We start from the raw sequence: 18,624 nt of genomic DNA on the forward strand, positions 1-18,624 counted from the left end.
ACATTTATCAAAAATATGATGTATTGCACGTGGGATTGTGTTTCACATGTCGATGATGTATTGCACATGGTAGGTTATCTAGCAGCGTTTAGTGATGTAACGGCTGATGGGTAAAAACTATTCCTCAGTCTGTTTGTCTTTGCTTTTATGGATCTGAACCGTCTGCATGAGGGCAGACGTTCAAACAGTCCATGGTGCTCCAACGGGAGCTGTGTAGTTCTTCAAGGGGCAGGAGACGGCGGCTGACTATTCGCTGGAGCTGGAGAACCATGCACAGAGACAGTAGGTCGGGACGCTCTCTACTGTGCAGCGATTGAAGGACACCAGACGTTTCTCTGAGATGTTGTTCCTCCTGAGAACCCTCAGGATGGAGAGTCTCTTCTGGACCTTCTTCACCAGCTCCGCAGTGTGCAGTCCCCAGGTCAGGTCGTCACTGATGTTTACCCCCTCTGACCCTCTGGGTGCGCTCCGTGAGGAAGTCCTTAATCCAGAGGCAGGTAGAGTGTGGTAGTCCTATGTCCGACAGCTTGGACACCGGTCTGTGGGGGAGGATGGTGTTAAAGGCAGAGCTGTAGTCTATGAAGAGCATCCGTGCATAGCTCCCCTGCTGCTCCAGGTGGGATAAGACAGCATGGAGAGCAGTGGTCACAAGTCATGATGTGGTTCCTGATGAGCTTCTCGAAGAACTTCATCACCACGGGGGTCAATGCTTCTGGCCATTAGTCATTGAGACTGTCGATGGTCTGTTTTTTGGGAAGAGGGACTATGATGGAGGATTTCGGACAGGGCGGGACGATGGACTGGCGCAGAGATTGGTTAAATATTCTGGTGAGGACCCCAGCCAGTTGATCTGCGCAGTCCTTCAGCACACGTCCTGAGATGCCGTCGGGTCCGGCTGCCTTCCGTGGGTTGACAGACCGCAGGGTGCGCTTCACCTCATGCTCCTCCACCCTGAAGGTGGAGTTGTTGTTTTGGATGAGGTCCGGGTGCCTCTGGTGTTTCCACCTCGAACCGGGCAAAGTAGTGGTGAAGCTCCTCTGCCAGTGATACGTCACCTCCTGCAGCACCGAGGTTGGTCCTGTAGTTGGTGATGTGCTGAACACTCAACCACACCTGCCTGCTGTTGTTGCTCTCCAGCTGGTCCTCGAGGTGTACCATCACACTTACCAAGTTACTATTATTATTATTATTATTATTATCATTATTTATATTTTTTTATTTATTTTCATTATCATTATATTATTATTATCAATAGTATTATCAATAGTATTAGTATTATTATTATTACCATTATATTATTATTATTATCAACAATAGTATTATTATCATTATTATTATCATTATCATTATTTATATTGTAATTTTCATTATTATCATATAATTAATTAGTTCCATTATTATTATTATTATTATTATCAACCTTATTATTATTATCAATATTAATTATTATTATGATTAGTAGCATTATTATTATTATTATTATCAATATTAATTATTATTCTAATTCGTATCATAATTATTATTATTATTATTATTATCATCATCATTATTATTATTATTATTATTATCATCATCATTATTATTATTATTATTATCATCATTATTATTATTATTATTATTATCAATATTAATTATTATTATAATTAGTAGCAGCATTATTATTATTATTATTATTATTATTATTATTATTATTATTATCAACCTTATTATTATCAACCTTATTATAATTATTAGCAGTATTAATATTATGTTCTGCCATTCTAGGGTAAAGAAAACAACAATCGTCACCATGATTCTTTTTTTAGATCAATTTCATTACCATTGTGAGTGCTTTTATTTTGAAACGCAGTCGGATGTGAGGTGGTGTTACTCTGTGGCTCTTGACTTTAGGGGTCTGGTTGTAAACAGACTGAAGTTTCTTCTCTTGACTCTGGATCTTCTCTGGATCTTCTCTGGATCTTCTCTGGATCTTCTCAGGATCTTCTCTGGATCTTCTCAGGTGAGATGACGACCTCCACCTCCACCTCCACCTCCACCTCCGGCTTCGACGGGATGTACTCGCAGCTGATCGAGGCCGAGGACGAGCTGCAGCGCAGGACAGATGTGGAAGGTGAGAATCAGATCCAGCTGCTGGACTCAATAACAACCTGAAACACAAGTCAAGCTGCATTCTGTCTCCTCCTGTTTCTATGGAACTGCACCAAACAATCATTCTGGTTCTAATGAACGTTTTGTTTGCAGCACTTTGCAAAACTAAACAAAGTCACATGAACAAACAAGGTTCAGGACATTTCAGTCAAATCAATTCAGGGAGTTGAAATAATACAGAAAATAAGATGGACTGATCCACCAACAGTAAAAAAAAAAACAGCTGAGAAGAAACAAAGAGGAATAAAATCAATACAAATCTGTAAATATTAGATTTTCTTATAGTCTATAAACCATCAAATCACAGGAGAAGATGAAAAGTTTTTAACTGCTTGAACAATGGTTGTAATTATAATTAATTGATCGTGAAAACAGTTGCAGATAAATGTTCAATGAACTAACCTGAACTAATTGTTTCAGCTCCAAATAAATGAGGTAAAATAATCCTTACTGCTACTGCTACTGCTAAAAACCTGAATCTGTGGTGATTTCCGACTCACATCCACACGAGTGAAAGTCATTTGTGCTTCGTTCGGTAATTGAGGTGCAGTTCACATTTCCCACGTCCCTGAAGCTGTTCTGACACGTTTCACACACAAGCCTGAACTTTTCCCTCGTGGACAAAAGGCTCCACGTTTAAGAAAATAAGTGATGAATACTTTACACAGAGTTCTGGAAGCCGTGAAGAAGTTTTCACATGTTCTTTTTTTTAATTTGCCAGGAAACAATGTTTTCCATGGTGAAGTTAAAGACTCTGATATTTGGTAGAGGTGTGATTCTCACTTCTCTGATCGATTGTCTACAATGAGGTTTCTGTAACTTTAATATCTCTGGTTATGTGAGGACACCGTGCGAATCAATGAACGAGACTCTCCCCTCAGTCTCCCAGGTCAGACTGGCCCCCAGGCTGAGCGTCCCCGGGCCCTACCGCCTCGCCACCATCTGCCTGGCTACGCTCTGCGCCATCCTGCTGATCTCCATCATAGCCGTGGCTGCACACTGTGAGTACACGTGTCACCGACCCGCTCTGTGCTCGGTGGTATTTATTGTCCACACGCGTTGAAGTTGGTTCCTCGTGTGGTTTGTGTGCTGATTGAGGTGTTTGACAACATTTTGTCTCATGTCTGTTGACGGCGAAGACTCCAGATGAATTCACACGTCAACAGTCCGCGTGTTACGGTTCATGTGCTCCACCTCTCGGACTGTTGACCTGCTCGGACGTGATTGGTCCAGCTACACACACGCTGCGATGAATTGTGAACTGCTGAATTTACACTTTCAATCAAGGAAAGAGGATCTAGTGGTTTTGAGCATTGCAACACATAAAGCATTTTAAGATGAAAAGCTGATTCTGCTTATTCAGCTTCCTGACGTGTTCCTGACGTGTTCCTCACATGTTCTGCAGGTTCTGTATTCGAAAACAAATGTCTGAGTCAGTGTCTCTGGACATTTTCTGGATCTTCTCCTGCAGCCTCTTAGTAAAATGTAAAATGTCAGAATGAGTCCATGTGAGAAAACATCTGGAAACCTCTCGGTGAGCGACATGAAAGACGTGAAACTGGAAGAACACGAATCTCTCAGGATGAAGAAGAGGAGCCGTACGCGTAGAAGACGAAGACGTTGATGATTTCACTCTCTTTCTCCTGGTCCATGGTTCCACAGATAAAAACAAGCCTCAGGGAAGCGGTGGAGTCGCCTCGGAGACACAGAAGCAGACGCAGGATGCGAACGTGTCGGCTCTGATCGCCACCATCAGCGCTCTGCGGCAGGAAACGCAGCAGCTGCAGAGAGAGAAGGACGAGCTGCTCGTCAAACTGTCCACCAAGACGGCCACGAGAGGTACGAAGGTCTTCAAACGGACGTTTAATTTAAGTTTGAGATCGGATCATTCTTACTGACATGTTTTCTACTTGATGACGATGTAATTAATCAAATACTTCAGATTCATGGTACTGTGTGTGTGTGTGTGTGGGGGGGTTAACTTTGTTTAATGTGTTTCATGTCTGCGTCCTTCTTCAGCACCTGAGGTGAACAAACCGACCGAGGCGCCGCCGCTCTGCCCCGTGGATTGGCTTCTCTTCAACAACAGCTGTTACCACATCTCCAGACTGTCCAGGGATTGGCCGGAGAGTCAGTCGTTCTGCCAGAGCAAAGGAGCTCACCTGGCCATCATCCACACGGCCGAGGAGCAGGTACGTCCCAACGCATCGTCCGCTGCTGGACCTTCATGGAGTCTCGAGGGTTTTATGAGGATCGTCCAGTTTGATGACTGAAACGTGTTGGATACGCTTTGTCCTCCTCAGAAGTTTCTGTGGGATCTTCTGCCCAGAGGCCACTGGAACGCCTTCTGGTTCGGGATCACTGACGAAGACACAGAGGATCAGTGGAAATGGGTGGATGGTTCTCCACTGGTCGGAGGGTAGGTTCATCGCTACTCTTAACTTTGGCCAGTAGTTCGATTCCGCTGGTGACTGATTCAATGAGGAACTCGTGATTTATCATTAATGAAGCGTTGTGTAATGTGTGTTGGCTCTTGTGTATCTTCTCAATCTTGCTCCTGTCAGCAGGGGAATCATCGGTTCATGAACCAGCACCGATGTTTGATGAGCTGGTGGCTTTGGTTCTTCAGACGTATTTCTTTGAGTCGGTTTCTGAGGTTGATCTCGAGGTGAATCCTCTGGTGTCAAAGTCTCGATCGTTGACACGGAAACATCCAAATGTTTTTTTGGATGTCCTCCTCCTCGTCCTAACAGCTGTTTTGAAAATGTCCAGTTTTCCTTTTACACATCTGCTTGTTTACAAAGCGTCCAACTGTGGTTCAGCCTGAAAGGCTTCTCTTCACCCTCATGTTGCAATGACACAAGAAACAAGTCACCAACAAGTGTCCATCACTTTTAAACCCTTGAAATGTGGATCTCCTCAAATTAAAACTTTTATTATTTGATTCAACTTGCTCAACAACAGAACACAGAGGACCAGAAGGAAGGAGACGCTTCAAATGTGGCTTTGAAAGATATTTGAGACAAATTGAGACAGACGGTTTTTTCTGGCTCCAGATTGTCTGTGATACACAAACACGACTGACACCGACTGACCCATGGACTCTGATAAACATTGACCGGTCACATGGCCACAGACACGTTTTCTTCTTTTGGAAAAACTGGAAGAAAATGAGTGAACTCCAGCGCAGCACTTCCTGTTTCCCTGGGGAGTCATCGCTGAGGAATAGAAAATGTCTCAGTTCCATCAGGATGTATCGTCCGTGTGCTGGGAGAGGGATCCTCACATGTGACTCTCTGAGCTTTAGTTACTGTTCAGTATCTTTGGTAGTTTTACTCCAGATCCACGAGAAACACTGTGATTTGTGGGTAATTGATTGATTGAAGTTTCCGGGCTCTCAAACGTCCCTGGATTCCCTGGAAGACGTCCTCACACTGAGACATCTGGACTTCACTTTATTTTTCCTTCTCTTTCCTCTCACACCACCATCTCGTCGAAATGTTGATTTGTCCTTTAAGACTAAAGATTCTTATGTCCCAAAAAAAAGCTGTCATTCTTTGTTTGGTGCTGTTAGTTAATGTTAGCGTGCTAAGGCGCTAAATGAAGAGCTGTTTGTTAATCCTTTAAATTTGTAGATTGCACTAAATTGAGTCAAGCCAGGAGAACAATGCAGATCGAGAAATCATCGTTGGTTTGTTGAGGAAATGATCTGAAGCGATGGGACGGTCAGTCAGGAGTTAAGGTTTTAAGTTACAGATGTGAGGCAACAGCTGGAGGGGGGGGGGGGGGGGGGGCGGGATCTGCAAACAGCAGCTGACCTCTGACCTCTGATGGAAAAACAAATGAACTCGCTCCAAAGAGAGAGGAGCTGAAATGTGTCAAACAGCCTCGTCTCGCTCGTGTCTTGTTTTGTGTCTGTGTCTTATTAAGAGAAAGGACGAGATCACGGATCAGAAACTGGCCTCGGGGACCGTGCACGACACCTGGGTTTTATATTGTCGTCCAAAATCAAGCTCATGTTAGATCAACAAAGATTTAAGAATAAAAAGTAAATATGAATATGAAGAATATGATCCTGTAAACTCCCAGGTCTCCAGTGTTTTTATTAAATATCATCTGATGTTTCTTCCTCGTTTTGAAAATGTGTTTTGATGACAGATGTTTTTTCATCCCTCTCTCGGCCCCTCATTCCTTCCCTTCCTCTTTTCCTGCTCACATGTTTTTCTTACTCAGAAGGAACTCAGACGAGAAGGGCTTCAGCTTGTTTTTCATTTCTGATTGATCGCTGATTAATTAGAAACCTTTACGATTATTGAACAAAGTATAATTTTGACCAGACGATGGCGCTAGATAAAAACGTTTTTTTACGGATCATTAAAGTTTTTACAATAAATCCTGTGTTAATATCCGGTTTTAGGAAACATCCACAGGGGAACAAGAGGAATACACAGTTCCAGTTGTAATCCATCTGTTATTCCCACCAATGATTTAAAAACTCTCTCTAACATAAAGCGCTGCACATCTTATATGGAAACTCAACATTGGCTGTAATCCTTGTCTCTGGGCGTAAATAATGAACTTGTGCTCTCGTGGGAAAATAATTCCTCTGGGTTCTGAACAGAAATCAAAATGTTTATGGATGAATTGACCGTTTTGAATTTTCTGTCCCGACAGTTTCTGGGAGGTCGGCGAGCCCAACAACCACATCAACGAGGACTGCGGCTACATGATCAAGACTCGGGTGTTGGCGCGAGTGGCCATACGGAGCTGGTACGACGCCCCCTGCACCATGCCTTTGCCGTTCATCTGCGAGAAGGAGATGGGCGCCGGTGGCAGCACGGCCATTCCACACTGAGGCGCCAGGAAAACCGGTGGCTGGTTTATCAGGTTTTAGCTGCATTTACAAATATCTTACGTCATTCAAATTCTTTTAAAACCTCAACTTTTAATTCCCATTATTTTGATCTGAAGAAATTCAGATGTTGATTTTGCCTTAAAAATCCAAAACGATGGACACACAGGTTAAAAGTTGTTGTTTAACCTTCACATATTATTTTGCGTTAACCCTTTAATGGCCTCTCATTACACCATGAATCACGAGACAACAGATCTCAGAGAACGGTGCTAAAGACAAAATGTGAAGCAGCAAACAACAATATTTAGTCTAACATGTCAGCAGGTAAAGTTTTTTATTGGAAAAGTTAAACTTGTAGTAAATAACTCCAAGTAATCCCATGATTTAACTCGTTTGTAAATCAAAGGGTGTAATTTTCCACCTGTGATATATATGTAGAAGGAAATGGCTTAAAATGTAAGATTATAAAAATATACTTCCACCATCGATATAATTTACAATTAACATCGATAAATCAGGGATTCAAGATCTTTTTATGTTTTCACTTACTTCTAGCGTGAAATTGTATTTAGCATATTAGCACATTAACTGTCCGTAAAGGAATAATGATAATAAAGGTGCCGACGGTAGATTTGAGATCATCAGATCTGATGTTTTGGTGAATCTGATGCACTTTTGCTGATTGTTGATTGAGTCATCGTTAATCAAACATGTGAAATGGAGGAGGCGTGTCCTGTGGATCATGTAAATAAACAGCCAACTTCATTTTGTGGATGTGAATCTGTCACCGCGCTGTGATGGAGGTTTTCTGGTGAAGCAGAGTTGATTTGTCGGTGGTCGTGAAGATTAGATTATAAAAACTAAACACGCACCCTGTTGACTGTATTAATCCTGTGTCTCATTTGTGCAGCTGTGATGTGACAAAAAATGTGACTTCAAAATCATTTTTATATAAAAAAAACTATATTAGACATTAAGCTGACACGCATAACACAAATAAACACGTGAGTCCAGCTCACACTGTCGTTCTTACCCCTCGTTTATAGTTCGGACTCCAAAAATACAACATTTTCAGTTTGATAAATTGCATCCAGGAGTTTCCAGGAGACACGGACAGCTGATTAATTTGCTTGTGATTTAAGGTTGAAGGCTTATTGTTCAAATGAATTTGTTTATTTGCTAGTTTCATAAAAACGTGGCCACAAATTTTTTTTTTTGTAATTGTCAAATAAATGCTGAAATAATGAAAAATAAATAACCTCTGAAAAATAAATTATCCTCTAATCATTTAATGTATGAAAAACACAACCTGGTTTGAAACGATAGTTATGTGTTGTCTGTGATGTTGTAGTCGGCCAGCAGGTGGCGCTGCTCACACAAACAACCTAGAGACACCTTAACGGAGGTTTTCCTCCTGTTGCAGGTTCAGACCTTTCAAAGTAAAAGCATATTCAGACTCTAACACGTCAACATTTATTCATCGTGTGAATTATTTAGTTGTTTGAAAAATTAAAAATCAGGGTTTCAGGCAAAGTTAATATCTGTTAATACTAATAAATAAAGTTTAAAGAGGAAACTTGGGTTCATCTAAATAACTGTTTTACATAAACAAAACAAGATCGATGAGTTTTGTGCAGGATTATAATATTATATATATAATATATAATATCTATCTGTATTCATACATAATCTATTTGCATTTGTACTTTGCACAAATTTACCTTGAAAACCAAAAAAGAACATTTTCAGAAAAACACAGAATTGGAGACGAACACTCCAACCTTTCTATATTTCTGTTTCTATCCTTGTTACACCAGCTGCGTGAAGTTTAGTTCTGTTCAAATATATTTATTTGCATCATCTGTGCAAAACCAACTGTGTCAAATCCGCCCCTGACGTCTGGTCTGTTCTTCTCCGAGCTGGCGGACCTACATTCCACATCACCTCGTCCACTTCCTGCTGCGTCGACTGAATGAGAAGTCAAAGGTAGAGAGAGGAGGGGACGGTTTATTCTGCCGCTTCCCTCCTGAGCTCGTTACCTCAGGGAGTTATCAGGAAGTCAGCTAGCCCTCTTCTGTCACACTTCATTAGCCCGGATTACAGGCCCCCGACTTACCCAGAGGAGGAAGGAGAAACACTCGGGCTCGTTACTCGCTCGCTGTAATAACGTCCCGTCGGACAAACACTGAACTCAGGGGCAAGAGGAAAACTTCAGGTGATCGTTACTTGAGTCTCCTGTAGTTGTTCCCTCTGAAAACAAAGATCTGCTTCTCTTTCTGTCACGTCTGTTTTCAGTAGAATATAAAATCATGTTCACTCAAAATTTAGATTCATAGACTCACTTGTTTTGTGCTTAATTCTAACGCAGCTGTAATAGCCCAAGTATTCTTTAGTATTATTAGTTTTTGTATTTATGCAGAGATCAAAAACCTCTCTTTTCTGGAATGACACTGTTTCAACACGACCTCTAGTGGCTGAAGTCAAAGAGAAACAGAGCCGGCTGTTCGAGTCCCGTGTGAAACGAACAGCGTTGTTTATTTTATTCATTGCCATTCCACAACCTGTGTTTCTTAAGCTCGCCATGATGAGAGAGGTCTGGTTTATCGTGTAAACGCATACGAGGGTTGAGACAAACGTCCTTTATGGTCGTGCACATTGAAGGACTCGTTGGCGCCATAGTTCCACAAACTGACACCGAACTGCTTCTGACGTCTGCATCGACTGTGCAGGCTCCACGCTCCATGTTTTTGGTTTTATTCAACACTTTTCCAGTCCAGTTGGTGGCGCTCTCTTGTTTTGGTTGCAAAAAACAGAAGAAGAAGGACTCACAAAATGTGGTGAACTTCTTGAGTAACATCGCATTTGATAAAAAAGGCCTATCGCGCATCACGCCACCTACTGGAATGGAATTGAACAGCGGTACAACGCGGCCCCTCGGGACTGAAAATATCACACAGCAGAAAATGTTAAGGACATGGGTCAAACCCAAACCTGAGCAGCGCCCCCTGCAGGACTAATATCAACTGAAAGGTTTATATTGATCCATGTATCCAGTATTTTATCTTCTGCTATGAATGAAACAACCTGAGCAGGAGGTGGTTTTGTTCCAGGCATTTGACCCGTGTTTGACCCGTGTGTGTTTGACAAATTAAACCAACAGGTCTCGCACGGCTTCAAACGCTGATGTCAACGAGGTCTGAGCCGAAACCTGCAGCTAAAAAAAAAGAGGCTTAATGAGAAAGTCCAGGCTGCGGGCGGCCGTCAAACATCGCCGATGATCTCAGCAGCGAGTCGTGATGCGCGAGGACAAGAGTCAGAGCTTAGAGCTGTAACCAGGCAACGCTCCCTGAGCGCCCGAACATCTGCCGGCTGTTTGAGCACCTTGAGCAGACACAGGGACGAGCGGCTCGGATATCGTGGAGCTAATGTCAGTTTAGATCTCATTCTTTGTATCGGCGAGACGAAACTCTGGGCGAAGAAGGTGTTGAGTGACCTTTGCCCTCTGAGCGGCTCTAACTCTTTTACACCGAAGTCTGTTCTGTCAATCATGACGTCTCAGCTGTCAATCATGACGTCTCAGCCTGTTTCCATATCATCAAATAACTGAGTCAAACCAAACTGATCAGAAACACTTGAACAAACATCCGTGAGAGAAGAACGAGCTGAAATGACAGAAACCATCTTAAATGTTCGATGCATACTTAGATTTTTAGTTCGGTCCATGTTCCATCTGCAGCCTGCCACCAGGGGGCGATCCAGATGATTTAGCCTCACTCCTTTATTTATAGTTTACGGTTTATTTGTTGCTCTCAATATCACAGCTATAGATTATTTGACCAAATTCAGTAATCGCTGTAATTTTTTGATTCTTTAAACTGAAAGTGTCAAAAACCTTTTTGATTTTAATTATTTACCGTGTGCTGAGGGGGCGGGATCTATGAGCTGTACTGCTGCCAGCCACCAGGGGGCGATCGAGGCACTTTGGCTTCAGTTTTGTCGTCCATCTTTCTTCAGTTTATGTTGTGTCTTTATGAAGTTCTGGCCTGTTCTTCTACACACCGACTTCAGAACCTGAAGGTCACTGAAAACACAGCGAGCTGTAGATACACGCTGTTTGGAGATCTGATTGACATCTTGTCAGATTGTTATGTAGGCGGAGTTCCGTCAGCGGGAGGAGGGCGGTCCCTATGAGATGATCTCTCATGGAAGACCAATACCTGCTCTCCCTCGTGTCGTCACTCATTTGCTGTGTCACTTTTCTCCCCCCCCCCCATCCCCCTCTGCAGATCTGGAGGGAACATTTTCTCTAAAACCTCCAAATAAAAAGTCTTTTTTTAATCTTTGCATCTCTTTTGATTTGCAGCTGTTTTTCGAGGAGCCGCTGCCACGGTTGTCCATCCCCGTTTGATTCGGAGGCAAATCTCACTGCATCTGGACTCTTGATCCACTTTCCTTCTCGGCCCTCGGCGTGTTTCAGGTGTGACGCAAGTTTAGCCTGACCTGCTCTAATTCTCTAACGAGATTGACCGTCCCCGGATATCCCATTAGACCCTGATTAACTGGGCTCAGCTCATTAGCTCTGACAAACCAATTCACCTCTGCCAACCTCCGACTCAGACGATCCAGCCCCGCTCCTGCATCCAGACAAAAAACATGTGCTGCAATGCAGCGAATCAGGCGTCCCCTCAGAAACATCAAGAAAAGCCATCACTCGATATTCCTCCTAAACCAATAAAGGCTCATTTTTAATGTGACTTTATTTAGACTTTTAATTTGAGTCTTAAACTCAATAAAACTCACTGAAACAAGATCCAACACATATTTACTTCACATGTTTGTTTCCTTCCCTCAGAGTTTCTCTTTTCTCTGCAGACCTCCACTGTCTCATAGTCTCACATTTCATCTCCACCTGTTCCCTTTCTCCTCCGGCTTCGTTCTTTCATTTCTTCACCTGCTCTTGTCTTTTGACCTCGTAACCTGATTTTCTTTCTCCAATCGGTTTACCTGCCTCCTCTTGCCATCGCTCCCTCTCCCTGTCTCTCCTCTCTCTCTCTCTCTCTCTCCTTGACTCTCTATTTCCATCTTTGAGCTTTATCCCTTCATCCCTTATCTCCTTCATCCCCTCCAATCCTCATCTGTTCTTCGCTGTGGAGGAAGGGAGACAGAAAGAGAGAGTTTTTCACGAGCACAAGCTGCGAGCAGTCTGCCGGGGGAAGAGCGTCGGAGGAGCCAGTGAGCAGGTGGTGCACCCTGGGATTGTAGGATCTAAAAAACACTGCGAGGGGAACGCGGAGCCGGAGGAGTCTGGGAACAGGTTCAGAGGAACAGGAGGAATCACGTTGTGAGTGGAAAAGGTGAGTTTCTCCTTTTTCTCTTGTTCTTTTCTTCCAGAGCTTCCTCTGCTGTCTGGGATCATTTGGAGAAACACCGAGCTGCTTCCATTTATTGTGAATGACGAGAGTTCAAAGTGGATTATTTCTTTTATGAGATTTTTAAACCAGCAGGAGATTTTTTACTACAAAGTGCAACACAGAAAAGTTGTGAGAAACTAATGTGGAATCTTCTGCCTGCAAACCACTTTTGCAAAAACACAGATTTTCCTCCTTCACTTTTGATTTGATTTTTAAAAGGCAGCAACAAACCCTGCTTCAGTCTCTCAATATTGAAACACTGATTTCTTGCATGCAATAGAATCATTTATCAGTCCTGTCTGAGGCTGCAGCCAATGTCATGATTCCTTAAACCCTCTGAAGGTGATCTTTGGATAGTAGGGAAGCTGCTAAAGAGGATTGGTGCCTCAGGTGTAGCAGCAGTAAGCTGCAGCCTGATCTTTCACACGTGGCCAAACCTCCACCAGCTTTGTCTGCAGATTTCCTCCATAGTTTCTAAAGCTGCAAAGTTTCCAGCGAGGGAAAACTTCCAGACTTGTTTCAGCTTTGGGAAAATCCTTTTTACCGTAAAATGTTCATGGAGACGTAGGGGCCGCATCATCATCATTCCCCGTCAAATGAGAGAACGGGACGGTGGAGGAGGAGCTCCTTGACGTTTGGACAAGAACAGACAATCCAGGTCCATCAGCGTCCACACCCTCCCTCTCCCTCTGATCCCGAGGTAAAGAGCAGTCAGTAAGCGGATGACAGGAGATTTGAGCGGTAAAGCTTCCCTCAAGATCTCCTGTGGGGATTTAAAGCCCTGTAGCAGCCCGTCCCAAACCTCCATCCCTGCAGCCGCTGCCCCTCCTGTCTCCTGCACCCTTCACCCTGCACATAGGCCACATCCAAACCTTCCCCTCTGCTCTTACATGGATCCTGTGACCTCATTATCGTGGGGCCTCAAGTTTCCCCTCTGAACGATTCCTTCTATTGTTAACTAAGCATCAGACATCGAGTGTTTCAGCAGCTCAAACTCCCAAATGAAGTCATTTCAAATGATATGAAATCATGTTCTGCAAAGGTTTTTATATTTGTCCTCGTGTCCTTGCAAACTACACTTACTCTCTTATTCGCGTTGCAACAGGTGGTTGAAGCTCCTTCTTCATTGTTTTGCATTTTATCCATCGTGCATCATCTTTTATAAAGAGACCTCGTTTTGTCTGAACATCACGTGACGCTCTGCGAGCTCTGCTGATTAGCATCGATTAGCATTAAACAAAGTTCCTTGGCAATGGGCAGGGTTTTGCTGGCAGGTAATTGGTGTTAAATTAGTCAGACGTCAGCATCCTCTTACGGAGCATTAGGGACATACACCGAACGGCAGCACGCAGGGAAATCCACCACACAGGTAGAAGGACAATCGAAGGTTTTGTCTACAGCTTCTTCGCTCCGCTGATAACAAACTTTAAACAACTTTGATCTCATACAAATATTCGGCATGAAATATTTTACACAGCTTGAGTTTCACAGACTGACGTCAAATCGTGCAACACCTTGAATGGAAAGGTGTCATGATCAAGACCGTTCTGATTATTTTAAGTTTCACTGAGCATAAAAACTCAGCAGCATTTAGAAATGTACCGATAACATCCAGGGATTATGGTTCACTGTCTATATTATACCTAGATATAAAAGATAAATTATCAAGCAGTGTTAGCTTCCCTTTCTCACTTTCCTTCAGCTTAATTCCTGTCCTGCATCCGTCCATTTTCCCTCCTCCATGCTGAGCATCGCCCCTCATCTCTCCATCTCCTCCCTTCATCTCTCCATCTCCTCCCTTCACACCTTCACGTCACACGAGAGTTAACAGTGTCACAACTTTGAGGGATTACAGCCGTTAGGTTCGTGTCTAATCTTTGCTCGAGACACGATGGTAACGACGCCCTGAGTGATCCAGATCAAGGTGTCAGGGTCACTGAGCGATGTTCGGAGCGCTCAGCTGATCTCAGAAGTCGTGTCCTGTCAGGGTCACACATGAGGACTCTCACAGTCGTCTTATGGACAAACTGGAACCACCGTCCTCCCTGTAACCTGTCCGACCTCCTGTCTGTGCAAAGACTGAAAACCAATTAACTCATATTTTCCTCCATTTCCATCTTTTCTCTCATTTCGCAGTCGCAGCTTCGTTTTCCGTCAGTAACACTCCTTAGCAACCGTCGCCATGGCAGCTGAGAAAGCTGAAATGGATGCACTGAAAAAGGAGTGCGATGGCATCCGTGCACAGATTGAGGTGAGCGCCTCCTGCAGGTGAAACCTTACATTCCCGATACAGGTTATTAACGAGTCACGAGGCCTGATCACAGAAAACGAGTTCAATGTTGATTCCAAAATTAGTTTTTATCACTGTTTTATTATATTCTAAAATAGAACATATAATGCGAAACTGTTTAAAACTATACAGTACCATACGATTCAATACATTACGTTACGATACGATTTCATGTGATGCGTTACGATACAGTACGATAAACATTATTAATCCCACGCCAGGGAAATTCACTTGTTACAGCTGAGAGTCAGTAAGAGGCAGACAAAGGTAGTAAAATAAGATCAAATGTTTGTTGTTTATTTAAAAGAAGAAATTACTAATTTAGAACAATTGATTTAGTTAGTTCAGTTTCTCCTAAATCGAGCAGACACACATGTTTTATTATTCACTATTTACTGCTGCTGAATATGACCTCTAGCACCACTGTTCAAGTACTTTGTATAGTACTATTACGAGTGCTAGTACCACCTACACCAGTCAATCAATCAATTAACCACACAGAATGTATTTGTACTTCAGTTTTATAAAAAATAATGTAACACAAATGGATTGACAAAATGAAAGCAACACAAATTATACAGCTACACTCATCTGCCCCTTTCATGCTCAAAACAATAATAACAGGAAGTGACGTAACGTAATGATGAATCTCAAATCAGCAACAAGGAAACTTTGAAGACACGTAAACAAAGATATAATAATACTGGATATGGAAAAAGAAGGTTCAACTTCCCCTTCACTCTCTCCCTCTCTCTCTCTCTCTCGCTCTCTGTCCATGCCCCGCCCCCTCCCAGGCGGCCCGTAAGGCTGTGAACGACAGTAGCATGTCCTCAGCAGCAGGAAGTGCCACTGCGGTGGGCCGAGTCCAGCTGAAGCTGAGGAAGACGCTCAAGGGTCATCTGGCCAAAATCTACGCCATGCACTGGTCAGCTGACTCCAGGTGAGGGGACACGCCCAGTGTCTGTTTATGTAAAATGAAAAACGCATTTCCACAAAATGAAGATCAGATATCTGTGATCCGCCATCTTGCGCAGGAGTCAGTGTCAGCCGTCAATCATGACGCCTCAGCTCCGTTTTACATCATCGGACAACAATTTTTTTTAGGTTTGGTCAATGTCCCGTCTGCTAACATGGAGGAGACGGGGTTTATGAGCTGTACTGCAGCCAGCCACCAGGGGGCGAACCAGATCTTTTAGCTTTACGTTTGTGGGCGCTTGTGGAGAATGTTGGGTTTCACCATCACTGCTGTGTTTTAATATTTGATTCTCGTTCAAACTGTTTCCTGGTTCGTGTCACAGGCAAATGGTCAGCGCGTCACAGGACGGGAAGCTGCTCGTCTGGGACACCTTCACTGGGAACAAGGTGAAATGTCTCATGTATAAAATGTCTCTGGCGTCGCTCAGTGAGGAAAACGCACAGTAATGTCCCAGGTTGTCTCAGTTCACAACGTTCAACCTTCAAGTTTAGTACGAAGTTTCAAAGTTTCTCAATTCCAGATTATGAAATTTTGAGTTTTAAATTTCAAGTTGGAATTGGAAAGGTAAAGTATAGTTTAGTTTTAAACATCACTGGTGCAACAATCCGTCTCGATGTTCTACTTAATGGTTTGACTGACTTACTGGTCAAACATGTCGGACTAGTTACCGGCTGTTCACAGCTTCTAATCCTCCAGTAATCACGTTAGTCTGGATTTCAGCGGTGATTTGTCAGGAATAAAAATGATGAGGAGAAATCTTGAATGACTTCAGGTTAAATGTCGTCGTGTGAACGAGCTTGTGGATGAACTGAACCTGTGCTTCCCAGCTGATCGCCGTCCCACTAAAGTCGGCCTGGGTGATGAGCGTCGCCTTCGCCCCCTCTGGTAACCTGGTGGCCAGCGGTGGTCTGGACAACATCTGCACAGTCTACAACATCAAGGCCGCCAGCCCCAAGACCCTCAGGGAGCTGGACGCACACACAGGTGAGGATGACGCTGACGGAGGACGGACGGGTGAAGGTACTGACTAAACGCTCGGTTGTCCCTCTCGCTCCCAGGTTACCTGTCCTGCTGCCGTTTCCTTAGCGACTCTGAGATCCTGACCGCCTCTGGTGACACCACCTGGTGAGTTCAGCACAGTTTTGCTTTTGCGCCACCGGACGTGAAACTTCCACCGGGACAGAGAAACTTTTATTCATCCAATCTAAAGTGTTAAAGTCTGTCTTTTTTAAACAGCTGTTACAAAGAGTAACCCCCCTCCCCCCCGCCCTCCCCTCAGCTGCCTGTGGGACCTGGAGACCGGCAAGCAGAAGATCATCTTCACCAACCACATCGGAGACTGCATGTCTCTGGCTCTGTCCTCCGACATGAACACCTTCATCTCTGGAGCCTGCGACTCTCTGGCCAAGCTGTGGGACCTGAGGGAAGGGACCTGCAAGCAGACCTTCAGTGGACACACCAGCGACATCAACGCCATCTCTGTGAGGCTCCACGGAAACCAACGCACCACGCACACAGCACCTTCAGGCGCAGTAAAACACGTCTCGCATGTTTGAGTCCGAAAGATCATTTCTTCTCCTCCCTCCCTCTCTCTGCTCCTCAGTACTTCCCCAGTGGAAACGCCATCATCACGGGCTCTGACGACTGCTCCTGCAAGATGTACGACCTGCGCGCTGACCAGGAGGTGATTGGCTACCAGGACACCAGCCTGAACGCCGGCGTCACGTCTTTGGCTCTGTCCAACTCAGGCCGCCTCATCTTCGCCGGCTACGACGACTTCAACTGTCACATCTGGGATTCTCTGAAGGGAGAGAAAGTCGGTGAGCAAACAACAAACTAACTTCCTTCAGCTGCTCGGAGGAAAATGAACGTTAGCAACAGGTAGAAAAACGAGTCCAGAGTTTGTCTGAGGAAAGAAAATCAAATCATATAAATATAGTACACGCCTCTCGTCTTCTGTTCTTTCTTCTGCTTCATCCCCTTTCTCCTCTTCTTCTTTCCTTTCTCTCTTTGATGCTTAAATCCTGTCATTCATTCCTTACTTACTCTTTTTCTTTGCCCCTTCCTTCTTTCCTTTTCTTTATTCTTCCTCTTGTGTTCATCTCATTCGTTTTTCTCTTTTTTTGTGTAATTTTATGAATTCCTCCTCTCCCCTCTCCTCTCTGTTCTTCCTCCTCCTCTTCCTCTCCTCCCCCTCCAGGCGTTCTGTCCGGCCATGACAACAGGGTGAGCTGCACCGGCGTCCCTGAGGATGGGATGGGCGTCTGCACAGGATCCTGGGACAGTTTCCTCAAACTGTGGAACTGAGGCGTCCCGGCGGAGGATAAACATCAGGAGGAGGAAGAGCAGGGGGGAGGAAGAAGAGGAGGAAGAGGAGGACGAGGAAGAGAAGTGAGGTTGGGGGAGAGCTGACTGAGCGCAGACCTTCCTCTCTTTCTCTCCCCCTCTCCACCTCTTCCTTGTTCATGTATGCAAAACGAGAGTCTGTGAGTGAGTCCGTTGTGTAAATGGCATCAGGCATCAGCAGTGAGAGATGCATCCCACTGTACGTGCACCAGTTTCATTACGTCCAGACGATGATTTAAAAAATAAAAACCTTTTTAAAAAATAGTGCGTGATTCAAAACGAGCAGAAAAGAAGCTCTTATCGATAATGTCAATTAAACACATAGATGTTGGACAATAACAAAGAAAGAACACATATTGAAAGTGAGGCTGTAGCATTACAGATTTATTTTTATCGTCTTTGACCTGCACTTATCTAGAGGAAATATTGATATGTACATTTATTTCTATTTTATAGTTTTAACTCATTAGGATGAAGAGTCGATGTACAGTGTTTTTTCTTTTTTTTTTTTTTCGGGCTGCACATATCCACAGAGTATGTGCATGGTCATGGTACGGCCGCCATCTTGGGTCCCCTGCTAACGACCAGCAGCCTTTGA

At 43.9% G+C, this 18,624-nt stretch overlaps 2 protein-coding genes across 5 annotated transcripts in view; both read left to right on the plus strand.

Annotated features, from left to right (window-relative positions):
* The first annotated feature begins 1,848 nt into the window (after nucleotides 1-1,848).
* LOC109644607 (CD209 antigen-like protein C) lies at nucleotides 1,849-11,992 on the plus strand. Of its 4 annotated transcripts, XR_011239562.1 has the most exons (9): nucleotides 1,914-1,932; nucleotides 1,977-2,110; nucleotides 3,030-3,149; nucleotides 3,811-3,987; nucleotides 4,168-4,340; nucleotides 4,452-4,567; nucleotides 6,823-7,035; nucleotides 11,367-11,480; nucleotides 11,856-11,992. XR_011239562.1 is itself a non-coding variant. In XM_069516347.1 (7 exons), the coding sequence occupies exons 2-7, from the start codon at nucleotides 2,005-2,007 to the stop codon at nucleotides 7,001-7,003; spliced, it is 873 nt and encodes a 290-aa protein (XP_069372448.1). In that variant the 5' UTR covers nucleotides 1,849-1,943; nucleotides 1,977-2,004; the 3' UTR covers nucleotides 7,004-8,276. The 4 variants fall into 4 exon arrangements, 3 of the variants coding, with proteins under 3 accessions (XP_069372448.1, XP_069372447.1, XP_019965586.2); XM_069516347.1 differs by lacking the exons at nucleotides 11,367-11,480; nucleotides 11,856-11,992 and having other exon boundaries at nucleotides 1,849-1,943; nucleotides 6,823-8,276; XM_069516346.1 differs by lacking the exons at nucleotides 11,367-11,480; nucleotides 11,856-11,992 and having other exon boundaries at nucleotides 6,823-8,276.
* Nucleotides 11,974-18,624, plus strand: part of gnb3b (guanine nucleotide binding protein (G protein), beta polypeptide 3b) — a 6,857-nt gene continuing 206 nt past the window's right edge. Inside the window, exons 1-9 of the mRNA XM_020110028.2 lie at nucleotides 11,974-12,357; nucleotides 14,551-14,665; nucleotides 15,499-15,644; nucleotides 16,003-16,066; nucleotides 16,508-16,664; nucleotides 16,739-16,805; nucleotides 16,960-17,161; nucleotides 17,284-17,500; nucleotides 17,881-18,624. The exon at nucleotides 17,881-18,624 is cut by the window's right edge and continues 206 nt beyond it. Of these exons, the coding sequence (XP_019965587.1) occupies nucleotides 14,597-14,665; nucleotides 15,499-15,644; nucleotides 16,003-16,066; nucleotides 16,508-16,664; nucleotides 16,739-16,805; nucleotides 16,960-17,161; nucleotides 17,284-17,500; nucleotides 17,881-17,987 (1,029 nt within the window). The 5' untranslated portion in view covers nucleotides 11,974-12,357; nucleotides 14,551-14,596 and the 3' untranslated portion in view covers nucleotides 17,988-18,624. The remainder of the gene's footprint in view (nucleotides 12,358-14,550; nucleotides 14,666-15,498; nucleotides 15,645-16,002; nucleotides 16,067-16,507; nucleotides 16,665-16,738; nucleotides 16,806-16,959; nucleotides 17,162-17,283; nucleotides 17,501-17,880) is intronic.

The sequence above is a fragment of the Paralichthys olivaceus genome, chromosome 20 (assembly GCF_024713975.1).
Source record: "Paralichthys olivaceus isolate ysfri-2021 chromosome 20, ASM2471397v2, whole genome shotgun sequence".
NCBI lineage: Eukaryota > Metazoa > Chordata > Actinopteri > Pleuronectiformes > Paralichthyidae > Paralichthys > Paralichthys olivaceus.